The 21,260-nt window shown below is 42.2% G+C and overlaps 1 protein-coding gene across 2 annotated transcripts in view; it reads left to right on the top strand.

The window, feature by feature from the left end:
• Positions 1–21,260, top strand: part of CFAP54 (cilia and flagella associated protein 54) — a 331,179-nt gene that overhangs the window by 102,108 nt on the left and 207,811 nt on the right. For both annotated transcript variants that reach the window (XM_075600548.1, XM_075600549.1), the window contains exons 17-23: positions 195–311; positions 1,026–1,167; positions 1,763–1,840; positions 1,948–2,066; positions 5,243–5,422; positions 6,738–6,830; positions 20,652–20,837. In XM_075600548.1, coding sequence (XP_075456663.1) covers positions 195–311; positions 1,026–1,167; positions 1,763–1,840; positions 1,948–2,066; positions 5,243–5,422; positions 6,738–6,830; positions 20,652–20,837 — 915 coding nt within the window. The remainder of the gene's footprint in view (positions 1–194; positions 312–1,025; positions 1,168–1,762; positions 1,841–1,947; positions 2,067–5,242; positions 5,423–6,737; positions 6,831–20,651; positions 20,838–21,260) is intronic.

Below are 21,260 nucleotides of genomic sequence, written 5' to 3'. Positions count from 1 at the left end.
CTTACTGTGCATGCAGTGTCTTGTATATAATGTATACTCTGTTCACTTATGTAACTATTTATTTGTAACCATGTATTATTTGTCCTCCTAACTGAAAATACTTGAAAACGAGAGGTAACTCTCAATGTTTTACTTCCTGATAAAATTTTTATAAATAAATAAATAACTCCATATTTGTTTTTTTATTTCCCAAGAATCCAGTTGCACAGCTGATTTTTGCGTATGAAACTCTAGAAAAGGCAATACAAGAAATGTCTATGGCACACTCATTGCCAAATGAAACATCAGTAATTGACCACTACTGCACAACGGTAAGACTGACTTTTACAAATTATGCTTCCTGCATTTCTGTTGCTCTCCTTAAGGCTACGGCCCCGGTCACTGAGTGCATGCGCGCGTTGAAGCGCCCGACGGCGCGTGCACCATTTTCAGCCGCGATCTGTGGTACAGGGGTCGCGATGGGACGCGTGTCTTGGTAAGTCAGAGAAGTGCAGGGGGAGCACAGACAAGATCTAGGCTAGGCCCCCGGGGAGGCGTGATGGGGGAATGGCCATGACATCACATGGCTGGTTCACCCTCATTGGCTGAACCACCACCGTGACATGGCCATCGCTCGGCCACCGCCCCAAAAGACAAAAATCTTGTCTTTTGGGAAAGGTGGTTGCACATCGTGCTTTCTGCAGGCGCGCATAGGTAGTGACTGGGGCCGATCCCATAGAGGGCCGTATCTTGTTTCCGCTGCGCACGCCGTAGCGCATGTAGCCCTGAGCAGTGGGGACAAGGCATTACTCGCTGATCTCACAGATACACTGTAGTATAAGCAGAGTGTCCGTTAATATCCAACCTTATTTTTCCATATTCAACTACATTTAACAAAGCAGCATATATTATTCAAGTGTCTTGCTTATTGAATAATTAAGGAATTCCAAATTCCTGGTCGAACCTTTGAAGTAATGCTTGTAAGGATTATAAACCACACTGCATTATAACGAATCCCTTTTCTGACTATTTATGTTTGTTATCAGCTGGGTGTGAGGAGACCGCATTTAAAGAACACCACAATAGAACAGAACAAAGCTGTTGCAAATAATATGATGATGGATTTGCAGCTCGAGCTAATTGTTGCACAGCATCGTGTGTCTGTCAAACTTCTGAATGTATTGCAAGGTAAGAGATCAGTTGTAGTGTAACTTTAAACAATTTGGATTTATCCTTAAAATATGATCGCCTCACTATAGCAAATGCAGCAGCGTATTGCATTTCCTACATGCTTTTAAGGATCCTCTAGAACAACCAGCAAAGTTTTTTTTTTTTTTTTAAACTTTATAAAAATCTGAACTGACTTGCAAACTTTGACCCCTTCAGTCTGTATAACATGTTATATTATGACTATGAATACTGTTTTACTTTTTGTGACATAATTAGGCTATTATATTACATACTTTAACAAAAAAAATGAAATATAGAAAGGTACATGCAAGGATCGTACTATATACATGGGCCACAAAATTTGCTCACCATGACCCATCCGAATGAGTAGTGGGTTAAGAACAGAGCAAAACCATGTGCAATAGCTTTTATTGATCACTAGCACCCATTCAAGTGAGTGTCTGTTAATGATCACTAATGGCTTTTGCATAGATACTGCAGCATAGAAAACTTGTTCTGCTGCTTCCGATTGTACTCAGTCATGTTTTGAATCCATTAAAACAGTCCATGTTTGTAAAAGGTCATGTATATGATAACATTTTTATATTTTCAGGCGATGGTGGACAGTTGAGAGCATCTAAAAGTTCTGTTCAGAAAAAAGGAAATGCAGAGTCTATATATTACCTAACAGGTGAAATTAAATCAATATTACCACTCTTTATTCATAATGATCATATAATCTATAATATATATGGCTATATTTAGCTGATTACACTGTTTTCTTTTTATGGATTGCAGAGTCTGAAATATTTGATAAAATTAACAAGAACAAGCTATCCAAAGCCATCTTCCTAATGCAGAAGGCTTTGTTGTTTAATAACGGACATGGTGGTGCTTTTCCTAATCAGCTTCTGGAGGTAATTGGGTTTTGATGTATATACTGTATGTTGAACAATTTGTTCACATGAGGGTTGTAAAACCAGAATTTGAAAAAAGCGGGTAATGTATGAAAGTCTTCAAACTGCAAACCTTGGATACATGAGCCAGAGCAGGCAGTTTCTCTTACCCAGTTCTGCCCTATTTTGCACTTGGGAGACGTTAATACTTCACCCCGAAAATGTTGCATTAAGTCATGATTATAATGAAGTCTTCTAACCAATACATATGTCAAGCTCCGCAAAACTGACAACATATTCTATTGCTATATGTAGTAAATTTACACATTTGAGGTCAATTGTAAAATTAAAAAGTTTAAGATAATTGTCAGTGTTAGGCTAAGGATTAGAGAGATTCAGTCTGCTGGAAGAACCATAGAGATTCCAACTACATGCCAGTAAAATAAGGATTAAGTACAGTTTGATTTAGCTTATAACACTTATTGTGTTTTATACTGCTAAGATCCCTATGAATTTTCAAAATACGTTATCAATGGTACAGATCACAATGTAATAAAGTATGTGTATTTCATGCACATCCAATGACTTCTCCGGGCATCTGAAAACATTAATAAGAATGTTTATTAGGATCTACTGCAGTGGTTTTCAACCTTTCTTTTGTTAAGGAACCCTAGAATTATATTGTGAAATTCTGGGGAACCCTGTCTCTCTCCCCTCTGTTCGTCCCTCTCTCTCTCTTCCCCCAATCTCTCTCTTCTCCCTCTCTCCCCCTTACATTTACTCCCTCATCCCTGTCTCTTCCCCCATAACACTCCCTCCCTCTCTCTTCCCCCCTTACACTCCCTCTTCTCCCCCTTAGTCCCCCCCCCCCTTAGTCCTTTCCTCTCCCCCCCTTAGACTCTCTCTGTCCCTCTTCCCCCCTTAGAATCCCTCCCTCTTCCTCGATTAGACTCCCTCTCTATACACACACACACCGTACCTTGGGGCGAGCCCTCCAGTGCCTGTCCACAGCTCCTTCCTGTCTGCCGGAAGTTGGACTTGACTTCCGGCGCAGACAGGAGGAGGAAGAGGAAGGATTGCAGTGACAGGACTGCTGCTGTTACTGCTGGGGAGCCGCCATGTCACTGCTGCATGTGATGCCGCTGCCGGGCCTGGGATATTTGGTACAGTTGCCCGGCTCTCCCTCCCCCCCCCCCCCCTCCTGGTGGGAGGTGCCCTGCGGAACACCGGTTGAAAATCACTGATCTACAGTACTGTTTTGGAAAGTACGAGGGGAAAAATTAGAACGTAATCACATCTTTAATTCTCACTGAACTAACTCTGACCACTATTCTTAAAGTTATAAACCACTGAGAGATAGGGATTTCCCTTCTAATTAATATTGCATTGAATGCATCTCTGCTTTGGACCTGATAAAAAAATAACTAAATGAACTCCGCACTAAAGTCTACATTCAATCCTTTTCTTACAACTGTACTTTAAACAGAGTATAGAGCTTTTGTTTAGATGATATACTTATTTAACTTTATCCCAGCCTTTTCTCTGCTTCTCAGCTTCAATCTCTGCAGTAATTACGTTTTGGGATCCTAAATTGTATGTGTGTCTAATAGTAACAATCATGAATTTGATCATATTCCGTTCAGCAGGGCACTTCATCCCCTTGCATCAATATGCAAACTTATGGATACACTAATAAAGCAATTAACAATGTGTTTAAGGTAAACATATTATCACTGTGATCGTTGGCACTTAGTAATACTAGTCAGAAATTACATTGCAGACTCAAGTTCTTTACATCAGGTTTCCAACTCGCTCAGAGAATGCGTCATGTTTTGTAGGTAACAAAGCAATATTTGATGTATGTATAAAATAACAATATTTTAGTGTGTGAATATTGCAAGTTCTTCTGTTATTCCTAAAACCTGGCCTTGCTAATGTTCAGTAAAGTTGGGTATTGAAACCCACTACCTTACAAACATGCAAACGATTGAAGTCCATTATGTCATGCTTAAAATGCAAAGCGAAATAGAGTTTACTATACACATGCAGCCACCGGTATTCGACCATATCTCAGGAAAAATGTCAAAATTACGATCAAAAACCCTGCGAGATGGGCCACAGCAGACTTAATGACCCATCGGGATTAACACCGCGGGGGTCCCTGTGGTTCAATGGTACTAACGCTGTGTGAATCCTACCGTGTTCTACCTGTCTGTAAGAGACATGCAGTATGAGATAGACTGAATCAGTCACTCTACCTGCGCGCCTCTAACAGGTGATCACGGGGGTTTTATTTTCCTATTGATAGGCTCAGTGAGTAAAGACACTGGCTCTGGCACTGAGTTTGAAGCAGGGGAACCTTGTTAAATACCCAGTGTTGGCTCCTTGTGGCCTTGGGCAAGTCACTTTATCTCCCTGTGCCTTAGGCACCAAAAACATAGAATGTAAACTCTACGGGGCAGGGACCTGTGCCTGCAAAATGTCTCTGTAAAGCGCTGCGTAAAACTAGCAGCACTATACAAGAACAAACAATTATTATGAATTATTATTTTACAGTATTGTAGCAGGGGGTCTCTGGAGCTGCTCCTGCCTCATGGCCGTGATCGGAGGATTTAAACCAAGCAGACGAATACTGGTACCCCATAACGGGGCCTGTAACTCGGGAAACAGGGGGTCCCCGGACCTGAAATCAATGCGGCTCAGCTCCGGAGACCCCCTGCTACAATACTGTAATATAAAAATAAAACTCCAGTAATCGCCTGTTAGAGGCGCGCAGGTAGAGTGACTGATTCAGTCTATCTCTTACTGCTTGTCTCTTACAGACAGGTGGAACCCGGTAGGATTCACACAGCGTGAGTCCCATTCAAACGCAGGGACCCCCGCTGTGTTAATCCGATGGGCCATTAGTCCGCTGCGGCCCATCTTGCTGGGTTTTAGGTGAATTGGCAGTGAATTTGGAATGGGATGTGGTCGAATACCGGTGGCTGCAGCTGTATACATGATAATAGTGTTGACTCAAATGAATCATAAGACTTTTTTATCTTTAGGTTTTTGAATGTAAAAATAAAATATGTCAACTAGTAAAATAACATTTATATGATACCACAGAGCCAAAGTTAAATGTAGGGCTATTAAACTATATATATAATTACTATACTGATAATGATTCAATTTAACCCCATACTATTTATTTGCAGGATTCAGAGAAGCTCATTCACAAAGCTGCAGTTGAAGAAAACGCAGTTTATTTATCTTGTGTTAAACAGTCAGAGCCATTAAACAGAGGAAAAAAGGTTGTGCCACCTCCACCCATTTTGCTTTCCAGAACAGAAAATTCAATGGTATTTAAGCCAGCTTTCTTCAAATCAGATGTGAAGGTAATATTTTACTACAAAATTATGAATGAATGAAAAGCATTCTCATTTAATTTAATGTTTCACTTGTAAAGAGAAAAGTCAGTGGGATCAGAGTGAGACGGACACATGTACTGATCACATGCCCCAACACACGCTCCATAACATCAGGAGCAGAACAAGCAGTTTTCCACTTCCTAGGTGGAGCAGTCATGATCTGCCCTAGACACAAGTTATTGGAGTATGATGTACAAGCAAAGTCGTAAGGGAAATCAGTGTGCCGGGCCTTATAATATCAGCAGTTACAAGCCACAGGATAACATTCCCCATAGCTGTGTATTGTCCACTTAGATTGCAAGCTCTTCTGAAGATGGTCTTCCTTTGCCTTGTTATATCGTGAATTTCCTGCTCTTTTTCCTATTGTTTGTACTTTACATTCCCTGTATTGTAATTTTGTATAAGGTTGCGTACACTGTTGACACTATCTACAAAATGATACATTATACAAATATCTATGGGGCTATGTAAGTGGTGCATTTAAAACTGTGTGTCCTAAAATTGCACTAATTTTGCCATGTAACATACAGTATATACCCCAAATAATTATAAAACAATTCAAAAGTTTGTTAAAAGTTTTAATTTTGGAGGGATATGTATAGAAAAGAATGTAATTTTCTCTAAAACATGGAGCAAATATTTGTATCTGCGTCAATTTGCGCCAGTGACGTAAGTATGAATACTTTTTCATCTTGCTTCTTACATTTTGTTTGAAGATATCAATGCCACCTAAACTTGGCAGATATATGTGGGGCAAAGAGAGAGGAAAACAGCAGTAGTTACAGTATAGGCACAATTTTTAATGCATCTCATTATAATATGCAATGACTCTTCCTGTAACCCAGGGGTGCGCAAACGTTTTAAGTCGTGCTCCCCCCTGCCTCGTACCTGCTCTCCGGCATCTCATCTCTACGGCGTCATGTGACATCACGATGCCGCGTTGTCATGGTGACGCGTCATCAGGAGAAGCCAGAGAGAAGGTAAGAAGAGACAGTTACAGAGGCCCCACGCTCTCCCCCTGCAATCAATGTAAATGTTCCGGGGAAGAGCGCAGGGCCTCTGTAAGCGCGGCGCCCCCCTTAGAAAATGTAGAGCACACCCCTGCTGTAACCAATCCCCAAAATGCTCAAGGGGGAAGAGGGGAACATTTTAGCAAAGCACCTTGACACATTGACGTGGAGTCACGCAAAGTAAAAAGATAATGCAATTTGTGCCGGTTTCGGAGCAATGCTCCAGTTTGTGACAGTAGATTTATTCCCTTTGATTTTTATTTTCTTTGTAGGTTTCTTGGTACTGTTTATTTGCACGATGCGCAACAGGCCCCAATTTAAAAGTAAGGTTGAGTGACCATCATCTTCCTGGAACAGGAGAAGAGGTAACAAATATGACTCGCTTTGCTGGTAATGAATCATTAGAATTTCAATTGTACTCATTCATCGTGCAGGAGGATTAGACTATATTGTTTGAAGTTCAATATATTGTGTGTATTTTGCATTATTATTTAATGTGTAATCAAAAAGATCTGGGGGAAAAAAGCTGTATTTCTGTCCTCTAGAAAAACAGAAGCAAAAGCAGCACCATCTTACTAGGAAACACAATCCCTACTGAAAGAAATGTCCTTTTATTCTTTCATCAATCTGCTGCTGTTTTTGGCACCAGTGTTACCCCATGTGAAAAGTAAAAGGTTCTTGGCGCTCCATATCCCTATTTAAATGTCTTATTTGCATTGATAACGTCAGTTCTGGTGTAATTATCGGTAGAATAAAAGGTAGCTGCCTCACCGCATGGCTAATGGTGCTGGCATCTGATAGGGTTGCCCGGTGGCTTGTCCAAAAATACTGGACACAATGGTGAAAGGTGCGACGCACGCGAGAATCGTTGGTGAGGAAGAATGTTATTTATAAATGACCTGACTGTTTCGTCATTTTTTCTAAATTTCACTCCAAGTATTCACCAATTTGTACCAACTTATATTCTATTTCGTAAAAAATCTGGGGCGGAGTCTTGGGAGCGAGTGCCCTTCCGAGGATTTTTTAGGAAATAGAATATGAAATAGTGCAAATTGTTGCATGCTTAGAGTGAAATTAGAACAAATGACGTAATGGTCAGATCATTTAGAAATAACTGACCTGCAGTCATACTCTGCATGGCGAGCAATACTAATCTTAATGCTCCCCACAAATTCCAAGATTGTTGCACCCCTCCTCATCCTCTCTCCCCTTATTCTCTCACCCTCCCACCCCCTTGTCTTCTCTTTCCCTCCACTCATCCTCTCTAGCCCCCCTCCATTCATCCTCTCTAACCCCCTTCCCTTCATCCTCTCACCCCCCCCCTTCATCCTCTCACACCCCCCTTCATCCTTTCTCAGCCCCCCTCCCTTCATCCTCTGTCATCCCCCTCCCTTCATCCTCTCTCACCCCCTTCCTTCATCCTCTCTCACCCCCTTCCTTCATCCTCTGTCACCCCCCTCCCTTCATCCTCTCTCACCCCCCTCCCCTGTCATTATCACTCCTCCCTTCATCCTCTTTCACCCCCCTCCCTTCATCCTCTCTCAGCCCCCCTCCCTTCATCCTCTCCCAGCCCCCCTCCCTTCATCCTCTCTCAGCCCCCCTCCCTTCATCCTCTCTCATCCCCCCTCCCTTCATCCTCTCTCACCCCCTTCCTTCATCCTCTCTCACCCCCTTCCTTCATCCTCTCTCACCCCCTTCCTTCATCCTCTCTCACCCCCTTCCTTCATCCTCTCTCACCCCCCTCCCTTCATCCTCTCTCACCCCCCTCCCCTGTCATTATCACCCCTCCCTTCATCCTCTCTCACCCCCTCCCTTCATCCTCTCTCAGCCCCCCTCCCTTCATCCTCTCCCAGCCCCCCTCCCCTCATCCTCTCTCAGCCCCCCTCCCTTCATCCTCTCTCAGCCCCCCTCCCCTCATCCTCTCTCACCCCCTCCCTTCATCCTCTCTCACCCCCACTTCATCCTCTCTCACCCCCTCCCCTGTCATTATCACCCCCCTCCCTTCATCCTCTCACCCCCCCCTCCTTCTCTCTGTCATTATCAGTACAGTGGCTTTCAATTTTAGACTTCAAAATCCAGCTTTAAATTGCATATTGAATCATGCCAATGAATAAGTAACCTGCTCCGCCTTCTTGGGGATGATCTGTAAGTAAGAGTGCTGCAGAGATTGCATTGCTGTTGTGATGAGAGCTGAGTTATGAAGCCATTCTGAGAATTTACAATGGTGTTTATTTTCAATAGGTCTTGAAAATGGGGGACTGTTAGTATGGTAAAAGAAAAGTAAGGGTGATTGAGCAATTGAACAAACTTGTCAGTACTGTAGGTACTGTCTGTCACCACAAACACACACACACGACACAGAAAACACAGGACACAGACACAGAACACAGCCTCACCAGTCTCTGCTGCATGCTTTTCCTCTGCTCGTTGGCATCACCCCCCAGGCTCCTACCACCTCCTCCTGATTGGTTGCTGCTGTGTAATTCAGCCAATCAGGATGGAGGAAGCTGCCCAGCCCCCTAGCAGAAGCACTGCTCTATCCCTTCCCACGATTGGTTACCAAGTCCGGAGAGATAATACCGGACACATACATGTCCGGTATTACAGTATCTCTCATTTTTTACCGGACAGAGTAATCAAATACCGAGCTGTCCAGTTCAATACCTGACACGTGGCAACCCTAGCGTCTCAGCATTCCAATTCTCGTAGAATAAGGTAAACAAACAACGTTATGATGTAGTGCTCCAAATATGATTTGATGCCGTCACAGAGGTAGTCCAAAAACGAGTGTCAATAAAATTCTTCAAGCTTTATGACAAAGTTAAATACATACACATGGATCCAAAAGTGTACAAAAAGCCTAACGAGTTACCCCAGTTTTGCTCTGGGAGATTTTGTTAAAAAGCATCCCAAGATCTTCATGTTTATCTATGATTTGGTTGTATGCGTTACGATGGTTTGTCTTCTGTTTTTGCCGCACAGGAGACATTGGACAGAAATCCCGCTCATGTTCCTATTAAATTGTGTAAAATGTTTAGAGTTTTCTCTTTCCATAGCTCCAATTTTCGATCTCAGGTTTTAAACGCACATTTTAAAGCGTTATCAAAATTCGTTAACCCTATATCTGAATTGAGTATATATTTTTTCTTAGTTATTTTTCATAATGTGTGCACATTTTAAAATATAGTAACAAGGCTTTTCTAGCAAATGGGAACTTGTGTTTTGCAGTTTGAAATTTTCAGTAAATTTTGACTAACCTCACGTGTATTTATTAATTAATACCTTCACTGCCTCTAAAAGTAAAAACGTAATTAATACATTCACTACCTCTGGAAGTCCTTTAGTTTACTCATAGTTATCGCAGTACAGGTAGCCTAAGTAGTTGACTAATTAACCCCATAACTGCTGGAGGACCATGTAAAGTATTACACTTTTTATGCCTGTCGCACTGAGTAAATTATACATTTATATGTACTGATAATAAATGGCTAATTAAACTTTACAGTACAATTGTAATGTTAGGTTAGATATTTTCATTGATGATGGTTGCAGTATACCTTTTTTACTAGTGCTAGAAGTCTGCTAATTAACCCCACTGCTACCAATTTTATTGGTCTGATCCCATGTTGTACTGCTAGTGTAAGAAGTTTGTAATTGGGAACTGTAAATACAAAAAATATGTATTATTTTTATTCTTCATATATACTTTTATATTTATTTTATTGGCTCAATGTTCCGACTACAGACTGGAGCCTTTATCAAGTGTGTGTGTGTGTATATATGTATATATATAGCAACTGTAAATATTACTGTATGTTCATTTGCATGTCTTAGACAGGTCTGCAACCCTGTCTTTCCCCATTGTCACCCAGCATACAGCACTTCCACTGCAGCAAGGGATTCTGGGAAATGACATGCAAATGAGCACTCAGTGCCACCTTTTGTCTCAAGCTCGTATTACACAAGCCAATCCTCAAGCCAATGCATGCTGTTTTAAACACAGCTTTTAAACAGAGGCTGGGATGAGATGCAAAGCCATTAGACCTACTCACATACATGTTTCAACCTTGATGGGTATCTATATATATATATATATATATATATATAATATCATAACTTAAAAGGTGCATGGTAAACCTACCCAGCCTTGAAAATTGCAAAGCCAGTATAACCATTCTCAGACTGATGAGACCCATAAAGGTCGAAACAGCTGTGAGTGGTTTCACTGGCTTTGTATCTAAACCCATGCTGTAATAGTTGTGTGAACAGCAGATCATTTGTTTATAAGAGTTCCATGTAAAATGTATTTCAGGCAAAAGGTGTCACTGTGTGCCCATTTGCATGTTACTTTCCAGAATCCCTTTCTGCAGTAGAAGCACTGTATGCTAGGTGATAATGGGGAAAGGCAGGTTTGCAGACCTCCCTAAGACATGTGAATGTGCTCACAAGTGATATTCTTTTTTTATATATAAAATATATATATATATATATATATATATATATATATATATATATATATATTGTGGCAGGACGGCCTCGCGGCGGGGTCAGTAAGATGCTTGACACGATGGGAAACTTTAAACACTAGTGGTTTATTAGCCACAACCAAAATAAGTACGGGTGCACTGTCCCTTTAAGAAACTACTTTCTTGCAAATTAAAGCCTAGTCCCGTTAGGGACACTAACTCACTTCTTGAGCCCTTACTAACAGGACAGCCAGCTAATCTGGTCATGCCCAAAACATGCTACACAAACGATAACCAATAAGCATAATAAGAATAAAGTCTTATCTGTTTCAGATCCAAACAGCAAACAGGAACACGGTTCCGGGGAGCAGGCTGTGTCCAGCCTCGCAGCAATGTTTATCTTTATCCTGGGTTGGGGTCCCAGCAGCAAAGCTCCTCGCAGGACTGGGTACCAGAGCAGCAGCAGCTGCTTTGGCTTCCAAGCCGGGAGAGTTCTCTCCACCTTCCTGTGGAAAAACAAGCTCCCTGTGTGTGTGTCACTTCCTGCTTTTAAACCTGCAGTCTCTCAGGCCTCCTGCTTAATGAGGCTGCAGGTGTTCTTCCTTCTGTCTGAGGAGATTAACACTCTGTGAACTGGCTGCAGCGTCTCTCCATTCACTATTCCAGCCTACTGAGTCAGTGACTCTGTCACATATCCCTCTCCCCAGCGAAACATTGTCCTGTGGAGCAGCCCGTGCACCATTCCCGTGCACCAGCATTTTTGGCGAAAATGTCTGACGTCGGCCCTTCCCTCCCCCCTTTTTTTTTTTCTTGCCTTCCAATTTAGGCATTTTCTTTTTTGGGTAATTACCAGGCCATCTGGGCCTGAACACTCATCCTTCTCTACCTCTTTCTCTTGTGCCGTACTGAGTCTAGGGTTGAAGCTCCGCCTTTGTTGTGTCCCCTTTTGCAAATGTCCCCAAGCCTCCTGCTGTCTATCAGCTATCTCTGCCTTCTTCCTCTTGGGCTCAGAGTCTCCCTTACCCTGTAGAAGAGCCAAGACCTCAGTTAGCTCATAGTATTCACTCACCAGTGCTTGTCCTGCTTCTCCCTCTGTTTTTTGACCTTCCTCAAAGGTTTTTTGTACTTCTTCGTCTGAATCAGAAGTCTTCCTGGCCCTTTTCTTAGAAGAACCCACACAGATTAAAGCTTCCCATGATACAGAGCTGTCAACCTTTTTCTTATCTTCCGGGCTCTTTTCCAGCTTTTGTTCCTCACCATTTTCTTTAGCTTCCTCTTGATTTTCAACAGAACCAGCACTACCAGTAGAGGACATGGTAGCACTCTTTGCTTTTTCAACCTCATCTTCTTTGTCACTTTCAGAAGGCAGCTTTGCACGCTTTTTAGGGGTGACCATTTTTTTAAAAGAGGCCCATGGTGTAATGCCTTCCTTCTTTCTTTCTCCATCAGAAGTGGCCCCTTCACCTTCTGTTTCAACAGTCTTTGCTGTGTCTCCCATTACATTTTCTGTAGGAGAGGTCTCTATAGACTCATCAGGAGAAGAGGGCGAACTGTCTCCTCCATCTACCTCTGCAGGATCACGAGACTCCAATGAGACAGGTACTTGTTCTGTCACATACTCTGCCTTTGTCTCTTCTTCCTTCTTTCCTTTATGCTTCTTGCCTGAAAGCTTCTTTAAACCAGATCCAGTGAAAAGCTTCCTTAGAGGGCTACCTTGAAGCTTAGCTTTCTCTTGTGAAGACAGTAACTCCGCTTCAGTGGTGATGGCTTCTGGACCTTTCTCCATCAGTGTATTTTTAGTGTTGGTTTTCACCTCATTTATCTTTATAACTTCAATTTGGGTGGGGGTCTTATCAGCCCTAAGTGTACCCCATGATGCCGCTCTATTACCGTCGGCAGACTCGTAGGCTTGGGCCTTTCTTTCTTGTCCCTTTAATTTACTCCGTTGGGAGTGTTGCTGGATAACCTGTGATGTCTTTCTCATCTTATTTTCCAACTGAGCGGTGTCCAACATAGCCACATGCTCAGTCTTTAGGGCCTCGAGTATCTCGTCCAGGTCACGCTTTTGTTTCTCCGCCAACTTGCGGCCAGCACGCTCAGACTCCAGGTCCTTCCTCAGGTCATGAAGCTGTCCTTCTGCATATCTTTTTTCACTCAGTGCCGCTGCCAGTTCATCCTCTTTGGCGTTGAGTCGTGACTCCACATCTCTTAGCAGGTTCAGCGCAAGGCTTAAATCTGTTTCTTTTCCTCTATTTCTGACCTGCAATTGCCTGTGCTCCTCCCAGACCTTGTCCAGCTCCAGCTGCAGTCGGTCCCTCTCATTAGCCGTGTCGTCCAGCAGCCTGTGGGTATCAGCCATCTTGATTTCATAGCGCAATTTTAGGCAAGCCACCTGATGGACGGTCACCTCCTCCCTGTCGGCGAGTTGTATTTTGCGCTCAGCAATCTGCGTCTGCAGCTCTTCAATTTGATCCTGCAAATCCCCTCTCAGGGCCTTCACCTCTTCCCGGTGCTTGCTCTGGGCTTGCGTCAGCGCCGCCTTCATCTTTTGGAGCTCTCTAGTTTTTGTCGCCAGTATCGACGCTGCTTCTGTTTTCCAGGCTTCTTTCTCCTTGGCATACTGACTCATGGAGATGGAGTTGCCTCTCTGCTTCTCCAGCTCTTGCTCCAGTCTCTGGACCTTTTCGCGCTCCCTCTCACACAGAATCACCTGGCTTTCAAGCTCCGCCCCCAGCGATGCTCTTGTGGCGTACAGTGTGGCCCTCCGCTCCTCATGCTGTTCTGTGGGGACATACTGGGTACTCAGCCGTTCCTGTAGCACTTGCTGCTTCTCCTTGGCCGCTTGCAGACTTGCATGTAGCTCTTGCAGCTGTCTCTGCCATAGGTGCGCTGCTTGTGTGTGCTGCTCCAAGGAGACACGTTGCATCCTCTCTGCATTCTGCAGTGCTTCCTGCACCTCTAATTTTTCTTGCGCCAATTGCGCCTTCACTTTCTGCGCTTGGTGAAGCTTCTCAGTCCCATCACTGACCTGACCGGTCAGGTTTAAAACCTCTTCTTTCAGGTTTATATTCTCCATTTTCACAGTCTCTATATCCCTTAGGACCGTCTCATTGGCTTTCTTCAAAGTACCCAGCTCTGTTTTGAGCGCGCTAGCTTCTTGGTGAGAAACTTCTAAGTCTTTGATGAAGTTTTGCACATCTCTCTGGGACATCTGATAGCACAGTCTCCAGTCAGGACTTGTTTTCTCTGATTCCATGTTAGCAATTGCGGTGTTGGCTTTATTCAAGCTTGTCGTCAGCTCCTCCAACTCACTCCGCAAGAGTTGTTCTGTTTTCTTTAAAGCCGCATACTCTTGTATAGCTGGGAGTATAGACCTCTGTACCTCTGCATTAGCTTCTCGCTCCCTATTCAATTGTTTCTGCAAGACATCATAATCACGCTGGGCAGTTTGGAGTGCAGAAATTAAGGCCTCTTTTCCCTGGATCAAGGATTCAGCTTCCCTTTGCTCCTCCTTTTCCTTTGCCACCGTTCCTGTGACAATTCTGCCCATCACTCCGGTCTGCAGCACATCTCGGTGGCTTGCTGACGCCTGTTGTCCTGATATCGCAGGCTCAAGTGGTTCGGTCACTTCCTCTGTGACTTGAGAAATATTTTTATTTTTCTTCTTTCTCTTTGTTTTATTAGCTCCAGAGACATCAGTGGTACTGGGCACACACACTGGACACTTTTGCAGCTTCCATCTGCGGGTTCATCTCTCTTCTCGGGGCCACATATGCGTCGTCATCATAATCATCATATGGCCTGAAGGGACACTGTTTTGTATGGTTATGTACATTGCAAAACTGACAAATGACGGCGGCATTTTAAAACCCCGTTTTTTTTTTCACACCCGACGAGGCAGACTTTGCACAACACACGTAAGTTGTTCTTGCTTTACAATATTTGAACCTTCTGGGTTCTTCTTAGGGCAACTTCTTAGCAAAAATTCATTTTCACTTTCTTTTTTTACCACACAGGGCAACCTTTGCTCACAGCACTTGCTAGCTGCAAATTCATTCGCTTCAGCAAAAGACAGTAGCTTTACACAGCAATCCTTTCATACCCGACGGGGCAAAATTTACACTCAGCGCTTGCTGGCTGTAACTTCCATGCTTCAGCAAAAATCATTTTTTTTTTTCCGCTTTAGTTCAGTGTCTCAACACATCTTCATCTACTGACCCCCAGAGGCGTAGCATCCCACTTCTGACACCACCTGTGGCAGGACGGCCTCGCGCCGGGGTCAGTAAGACGCTTGACATGATGGGAAACTTTAAACACTAGTGGTTTATTAGCCACAACCAAAATAAGTACGGGTGCACTGTCCCTTTAAGAAACTACTTTCTTGCAAATTAAAGCCTAGTCCCGTTAGGGACACTAACTCACTTCTTGAGTCCTTACTAACAGGACAGCCAGCTAATCTGGTCATGCCCAAAACATGCTACACAAACGATAACCAATAAGCATAATAAGAATAAAGTCTTATCTGTTTCAGCTCCAAACAGCAAACAGGAACACGGTTCCGGGGACCAGGCTGTGTCCAGCCTCGCAGCAATGTTTATCTTTATCCTGGGTTGGGGTCCCAGCTGGTCCCAGCAGCAAAGCTCCTCGCAGGACTGGGGACCAGAGCTGCAGCAGCTGCTACGGCTTCCAAGCCGGGAGAGTTCTCTCCACCTTCCTGTGGAAAAACAAGCTCCCTGTGTGTGTGTCACTTCCTGCTTTTAAACCTGCAGTCTCTCAGGCCTCCTGCTTAATTAGGCTGCAGGTGTGCTTCCTTCTGTTTGAGGAGATTAACACTCTGTGAACTCGTTTCAACGTCTCTCCATTCACTATTCCAGCCTACTGAGTCAGTGACTCTGTCACAATATATATGATATAAATAAATTATTGGACAGGAAGGGTCACCCAACCTTTATACTTAACACAACAAATTTAGGTTCTAGGTCAACATCTTCTTTTAATTCTCTTGATTCCTTGTTCCCCTGGTAACGTTTCTTGTGCTTCACTGTGCCGTTCAGTACCCAAACACAAAATGGAAATTCGCTAAATCCTTTCTGAGCATAAGCCAGTTTTCTGTATTTTGTAAGGAAATCCTGGCTAATGGAAAGCACTTATTGTAACCTCAATGAGTCCAGTCCCCAAACCCTCAGGGCTATTGCTAAAATAGGAGGGGGGGTTGCTCTTATCAACAAATCTCATCTCAATTGCCATCGCTGGGCCAAAGGTTCTTCCTTTAAAGCCACTAACTTTTAATTCCTCTGCACAAAATGGATTATCCACGCTAAAACATCAGATATCATTTTTGTGGTGTACCACCATGTAAGGGAGTGAAGAGGTTAATTCCCTTTACATGGCTGGAAACAGCACTGGTGTCGGGTTTCCTAATGAACTGGGAGGTGGAGGTAATTAAACTCCTGAATGAAAGGGTAGAAAAGGCAGGAAGTGGCTGCTTTGCACTGTCCCTGTTTGGAGTCTGTGAGAGGATCACAGACCACAGAGCTCCAGCCCACAGGGATTCAGGCTTTGTTGACCAGACGATTTTGCCTGGCAAAAGTGGGGAACTCAAAGCACCACACAGCAGAGAAATTTGCACAAAGAAGGGCAAAAGACTTCCTGGGAGCAGCAGGAATTCCACGCCAGCAGCTGGAGAAATCGGAGACGCCGGACCAGCATGTCAGATAAGACTATACTGTATATTGTTCCCTTGTGTTATAGTGCTATATAATTTTGTGTTATATATTTTAAAGCTGGTAACCAGTTTAGTTGGCCAGCTGCCGTTAGATAAGGCTGAAGTTGTGGGTTAGTTTTCCTATAGGGAACAGGGGTTTATTTTATGATTTCCTTTGGCCTTAAAGGGACAGGGTCCCTATTGTTTAGCTGTTGCCTGGTTAATAAACAAATCCGGTTAAGCTTAACCCTCTATCTTAGCGTCTTACTGCCCTCGCCTACAGGCCGCTTAGTCACACACCATCTAGGAAATAAGACATGTATTCAAGAATTCCTGAATTCCTTAACATTGATATCCTTAGACAATTAGAACATCCTTATTGCAGGAGATTTCAATCTCTGGTTAGAGAAAATTGACATTCTCCTTTGGTCAAATCTTTCTAGAAGCAATTAAATATAGACAGTTTGATTAACTATTCCTGGGTCCGTCCCACCTTGCCAGTCATACTATGGACCAAGTATTTACCTCTGGTATATCCACTACTTTGAAGGAAGTCCATAGCCTGGATTGGTCATATGATGCACTAATTGATTTTTTTTCCTGCACATACCAGATAATACCTCGAAACCAAAAGATCCTTCATCCACAAAATTGTTATGCAGAGTAAAACAGGATGTGGACCCTAATGTCTTGGCTAAACATTTTAGAAAATCTTACATTTCGCCTTCTGTACCCAATATTTTCTCTCCCACGTTGGCATTTAATATCACAGCTCAAGAGTTAAGAACCCAGAGATCTACCCTGCGTTGAGCAGAAAAGTGATGGACTAGAGATAAGTGCCCCTCTAACCTTCTGAATCTTAGACTTGTCGGGGAAAATTATTTTAAAGCCGTTAAAGAGGCCAAAAAACATTATTTGGCTACACAGATTAAAAATTCCAATAATAATTCTCAGGAACTATTCAAAATTGTCGACTCTTTGCTTGAACTGGCCTGTTTAAACAAAACCTCAAGTCATGGAAAATTGCTACCATATACTTTTCAACAGGCTTTCTCCTCCAAAGTCTCAAGAATTCTGAATGTAATTTCAGCCACACATCCGTCAATGCACAAGTCTGATATTACCACAGTCGAACCGACTAAAACTATGTGGACACCTTCCAATCTATCACTATTGCTGAGCTCCTTATCACGATCGCAGGGATCAAACCATCTAGCTGTCCAGGGGGCCTTTGTCCTGCCTAGCTTATAAAGAAAGCGGTGTTTGAACTGGCCCCTTTTATTCTCGAAATTGCAAACTTCTCATCACCTTCTGGCCTTTTACCCACATCACTTAAGGAAGCATTCATCTCCCCTCTATTAAGGAAAACCTCCCTCTATCCACTGAACAAGAAAAAACAACCGACCGGTTTCTAATATTCAATATTTAGTTAAATTATTGAAAAATGTATCCTAAAAAAGTTAATGAATCACCTAACCCATTTTGGGTTAGGATGGACTCCCACCTATCTGGATTTATTAAATATTACAGCTCTGAGACAACCCTAACACGTGTCCCTGAGTTCCTGCTCAAGTCAACAGACAAAGGGAGCGTTTTTGCTCTGATTCTTCTCGACCTGAGTGCGGCTTTCGAAAGCTGACCAGACTTTAATTGGATGTTGGCTTGAGAGGTAACGTGCTTGACTGGTACCAGTCCTTTCTTGGCGACCGTTGTCAGAAAGTCACCTTCAAAGAAGAATCTTCAAACACAATCTCGTAGACTTATGGCGTCCCTCAGGGATCTGCTATTTCCCCAGTTCTATTTAATATATATGTTAAATATGTTAAAGCACCAGCGGACATTATTCATTAATGACAAATTCAGTTCCATCAGTATGCGGATGATATCTAATTGATATCGGATATCTCCAGCGATTCTATCCTCACGGTGAAAACTTTAAATGATTGCCTTAGTGACATATCTAATTGGATGGCGTTGAATTGGCTACAACTTAATACCTTTAAATTCCAGCTGCTCCTGATAGGCCCTAAAGCACAAACAGATGCTATGAGGAACGCCTTCAACGATCTAAAAATCAATAACTTTGCCATTCCTAGGAAAGAGAAGGTGAGAAGCCTTAGAGCTATTATTGACAAAAAACATAATTGATCGGCCTCAGATTGCATCTGTTGTGAAAAACTGTTACTTCCAAATCCCTCGACTGAGACAAATGATGGTATTTCTTTCGAAAACCAATCTACAGATAGTAAGTAGCACAGGTCTTGGTCATCTCCAGACTGGATTTTACAAATTCTCTGCTGATGGGTCTTCAAAAACACAATATCAAAGCCCTGCAGTTGGTGCAAAACTCCACTGCCCATCTTATAGACAAGTCAAGACAAGGAGAGACCACATCTTGCCAGTATTACTTTATCTTGACTTGACTACACGTACTTGACGTACCTTTTAAGGCTATCCAGGGACAATCAAAAAGGAAAAAAACAAGAAGGTTATCCATGGATTAACCCTCATTACCTTCATAACGGCTTAATCAGTAACATTCCCAATCGGGCCGTTAGATCTGCCTTCACCATTCAACTGATTGGGCCTCATTTTAAGTTCAATAAAACTGGAGGTTTTTTTTCAATAAAACTGGAGGTCATATAAGAGTAGTAGAGCGGCACTTTTACTGTATTTTTATTTTGCTGAGGGACATACAGTATATGCTCTTCATCTCTCCTATTTGTTACCATGTCCAATGATAAAGCTTAGATTTTCCGTTGATGAACTCCTCTACTTCAAATGTATCCAGACACTTATATATTCATTATTTTGACCTCTCTCCCACAACTTCAGCACTAACTTCTTATCTGTTGGAGATGTCATAATCTGCAAGTGTCTAAACTATTTAAAGAAATCCTATCCTCTTTAAATTGGCAATCCCCCCTAGGACCAAAGTGAACTAATTCCGCTGACGTGTTTAATGGGTCTCATTTTGGTGATTGATACTGTTTTTACCCAAATCTGACACATAAGTATTTTTAATTTAGACTTGGGAGGGGTTTGGTTTCCTCTGGCTTCTCCATTTGGTGTGATGTCACTGTGTGTTAAGCAAGTGTTTGTACAGTTAGAGTCCCTCAGCTCATATTTATTGATTCTCCGATGAGGGCAAGGTAGGATATTGGTAAAAAGAACACCTGGTTGACAAACACTCCATTCAGATGCCCCTTGGAAATTCAACTTGCTGACTGTGTAGAATTGCACTTTTAATAAATTTTCATAAAAAAGATACTAACTAATTTACATTCCTAGATGCACCTGTTGTAAACATCTGTTAGCCAATCACTTATTGTCTTTATCAAGTCGCAGATTGTTTTTATGTTGATAAAATGTTTTCTTCATTGTATTATTCTATTTATAGAACTGTTTGTTTTCAATATAAATAAACATATTTAGAACAGGGCAGTGGATGTGAGTAAAGTGCGAGATTGTATATACGCACGCATTAATGGTGCAATCCCAGTTAGTTTGCAAATTAATTTTTTTGAACAACCAAGCTGTAATTGTCTTCATTAAACAAATGTTATTATATTCAAAGCAAACATTTTATTGTTTTGGTTTCTTTGGAAATTAGGAAGAATGTTATTTTCATCTGGGTGACTGAATAGATCAGCTCTTATTAAACAAGTGTTTACCTAACCTTTAGCCCTCTCTGTCCCTGATAGAGAGTCAATAATGACAAGGTGAAAGGAGGGAGGTGACTTTGCTTGTACAGACTCCTGTTTTGTACATAGCGATTTCACACAAAAAGGAGTAGCTAGACCACATCATGTATGTCTAGTTTACAAACAAATTAAAATGTGTGTATACTTATGTGTTTGATTTGTGTAAAAAAGGTGTCAGTCACTTCTTAAACATGTCACTTGTCACTTGTACACAAACAATATTGGTTACATTAAGCACAGTCACATTCTGCTGCATGCGATAACATCTTTTCAGCAATTTACATGATGAGACATGTTCTCCATTCTTTACAGATTCCAGCAATCAGCAATAACATATTTGAAGTTAAAGGTCTACAGCCAAATGAGAAATACATATTTGCAGTTGCAGCATATTCATCAGATGGAATTATCATTGGAGATGCAATTGGAGAAGCAACCAAAGCAATCCTTGCTTTTCCTCCTCTTTCAGTTCCTGCAACTTGGGCTTACCTAGCACAGGTAAATATTTTACTTTGAATAATAATCTGCTGGTTCCATAGAAAACTGAAATGCTCTTTCTATAAAGTAAAGGATAAAGGGCATTTTATCAAACATTTTGCATTTATTTGTTCTGATCTCTTTTCTGTAGGCAGTGCTATCATGAGCACTCCAAAGTGTCTAAACGAATGAAATCCTTAAGAACAAAAACAAGGATAAAGGCCCATATTTACAAAGCACCCTTTTGCCATATGTCCCCTTCCGGTTGCCTGAATGGGCATTGAAACGTGGTGTCTTATGGAAGAAGACTGCTTACAGCCCAAAATGTTCTCACATAACTTTAGCACAGCAAATAATAATACAACTTGTGAGCACATTCACATGTCTCAGACAGGTCTTCAAATAGAGATGGACGAATTTGTTTTGCAAATTTGGATCCGCCTC

Source organism: Ascaphus truei, chromosome 5 (assembly GCF_040206685.1).
Source record: "Ascaphus truei isolate aAscTru1 chromosome 5, aAscTru1.hap1, whole genome shotgun sequence".
NCBI classification, from domain to species: Eukaryota; Metazoa; Chordata; class Amphibia; order Anura; family Ascaphidae; genus Ascaphus; species Ascaphus truei.
Note: the sequence above shows the minus strand (reverse complement) of the source record. Positions and strands in the feature narration are given on the sequence as shown.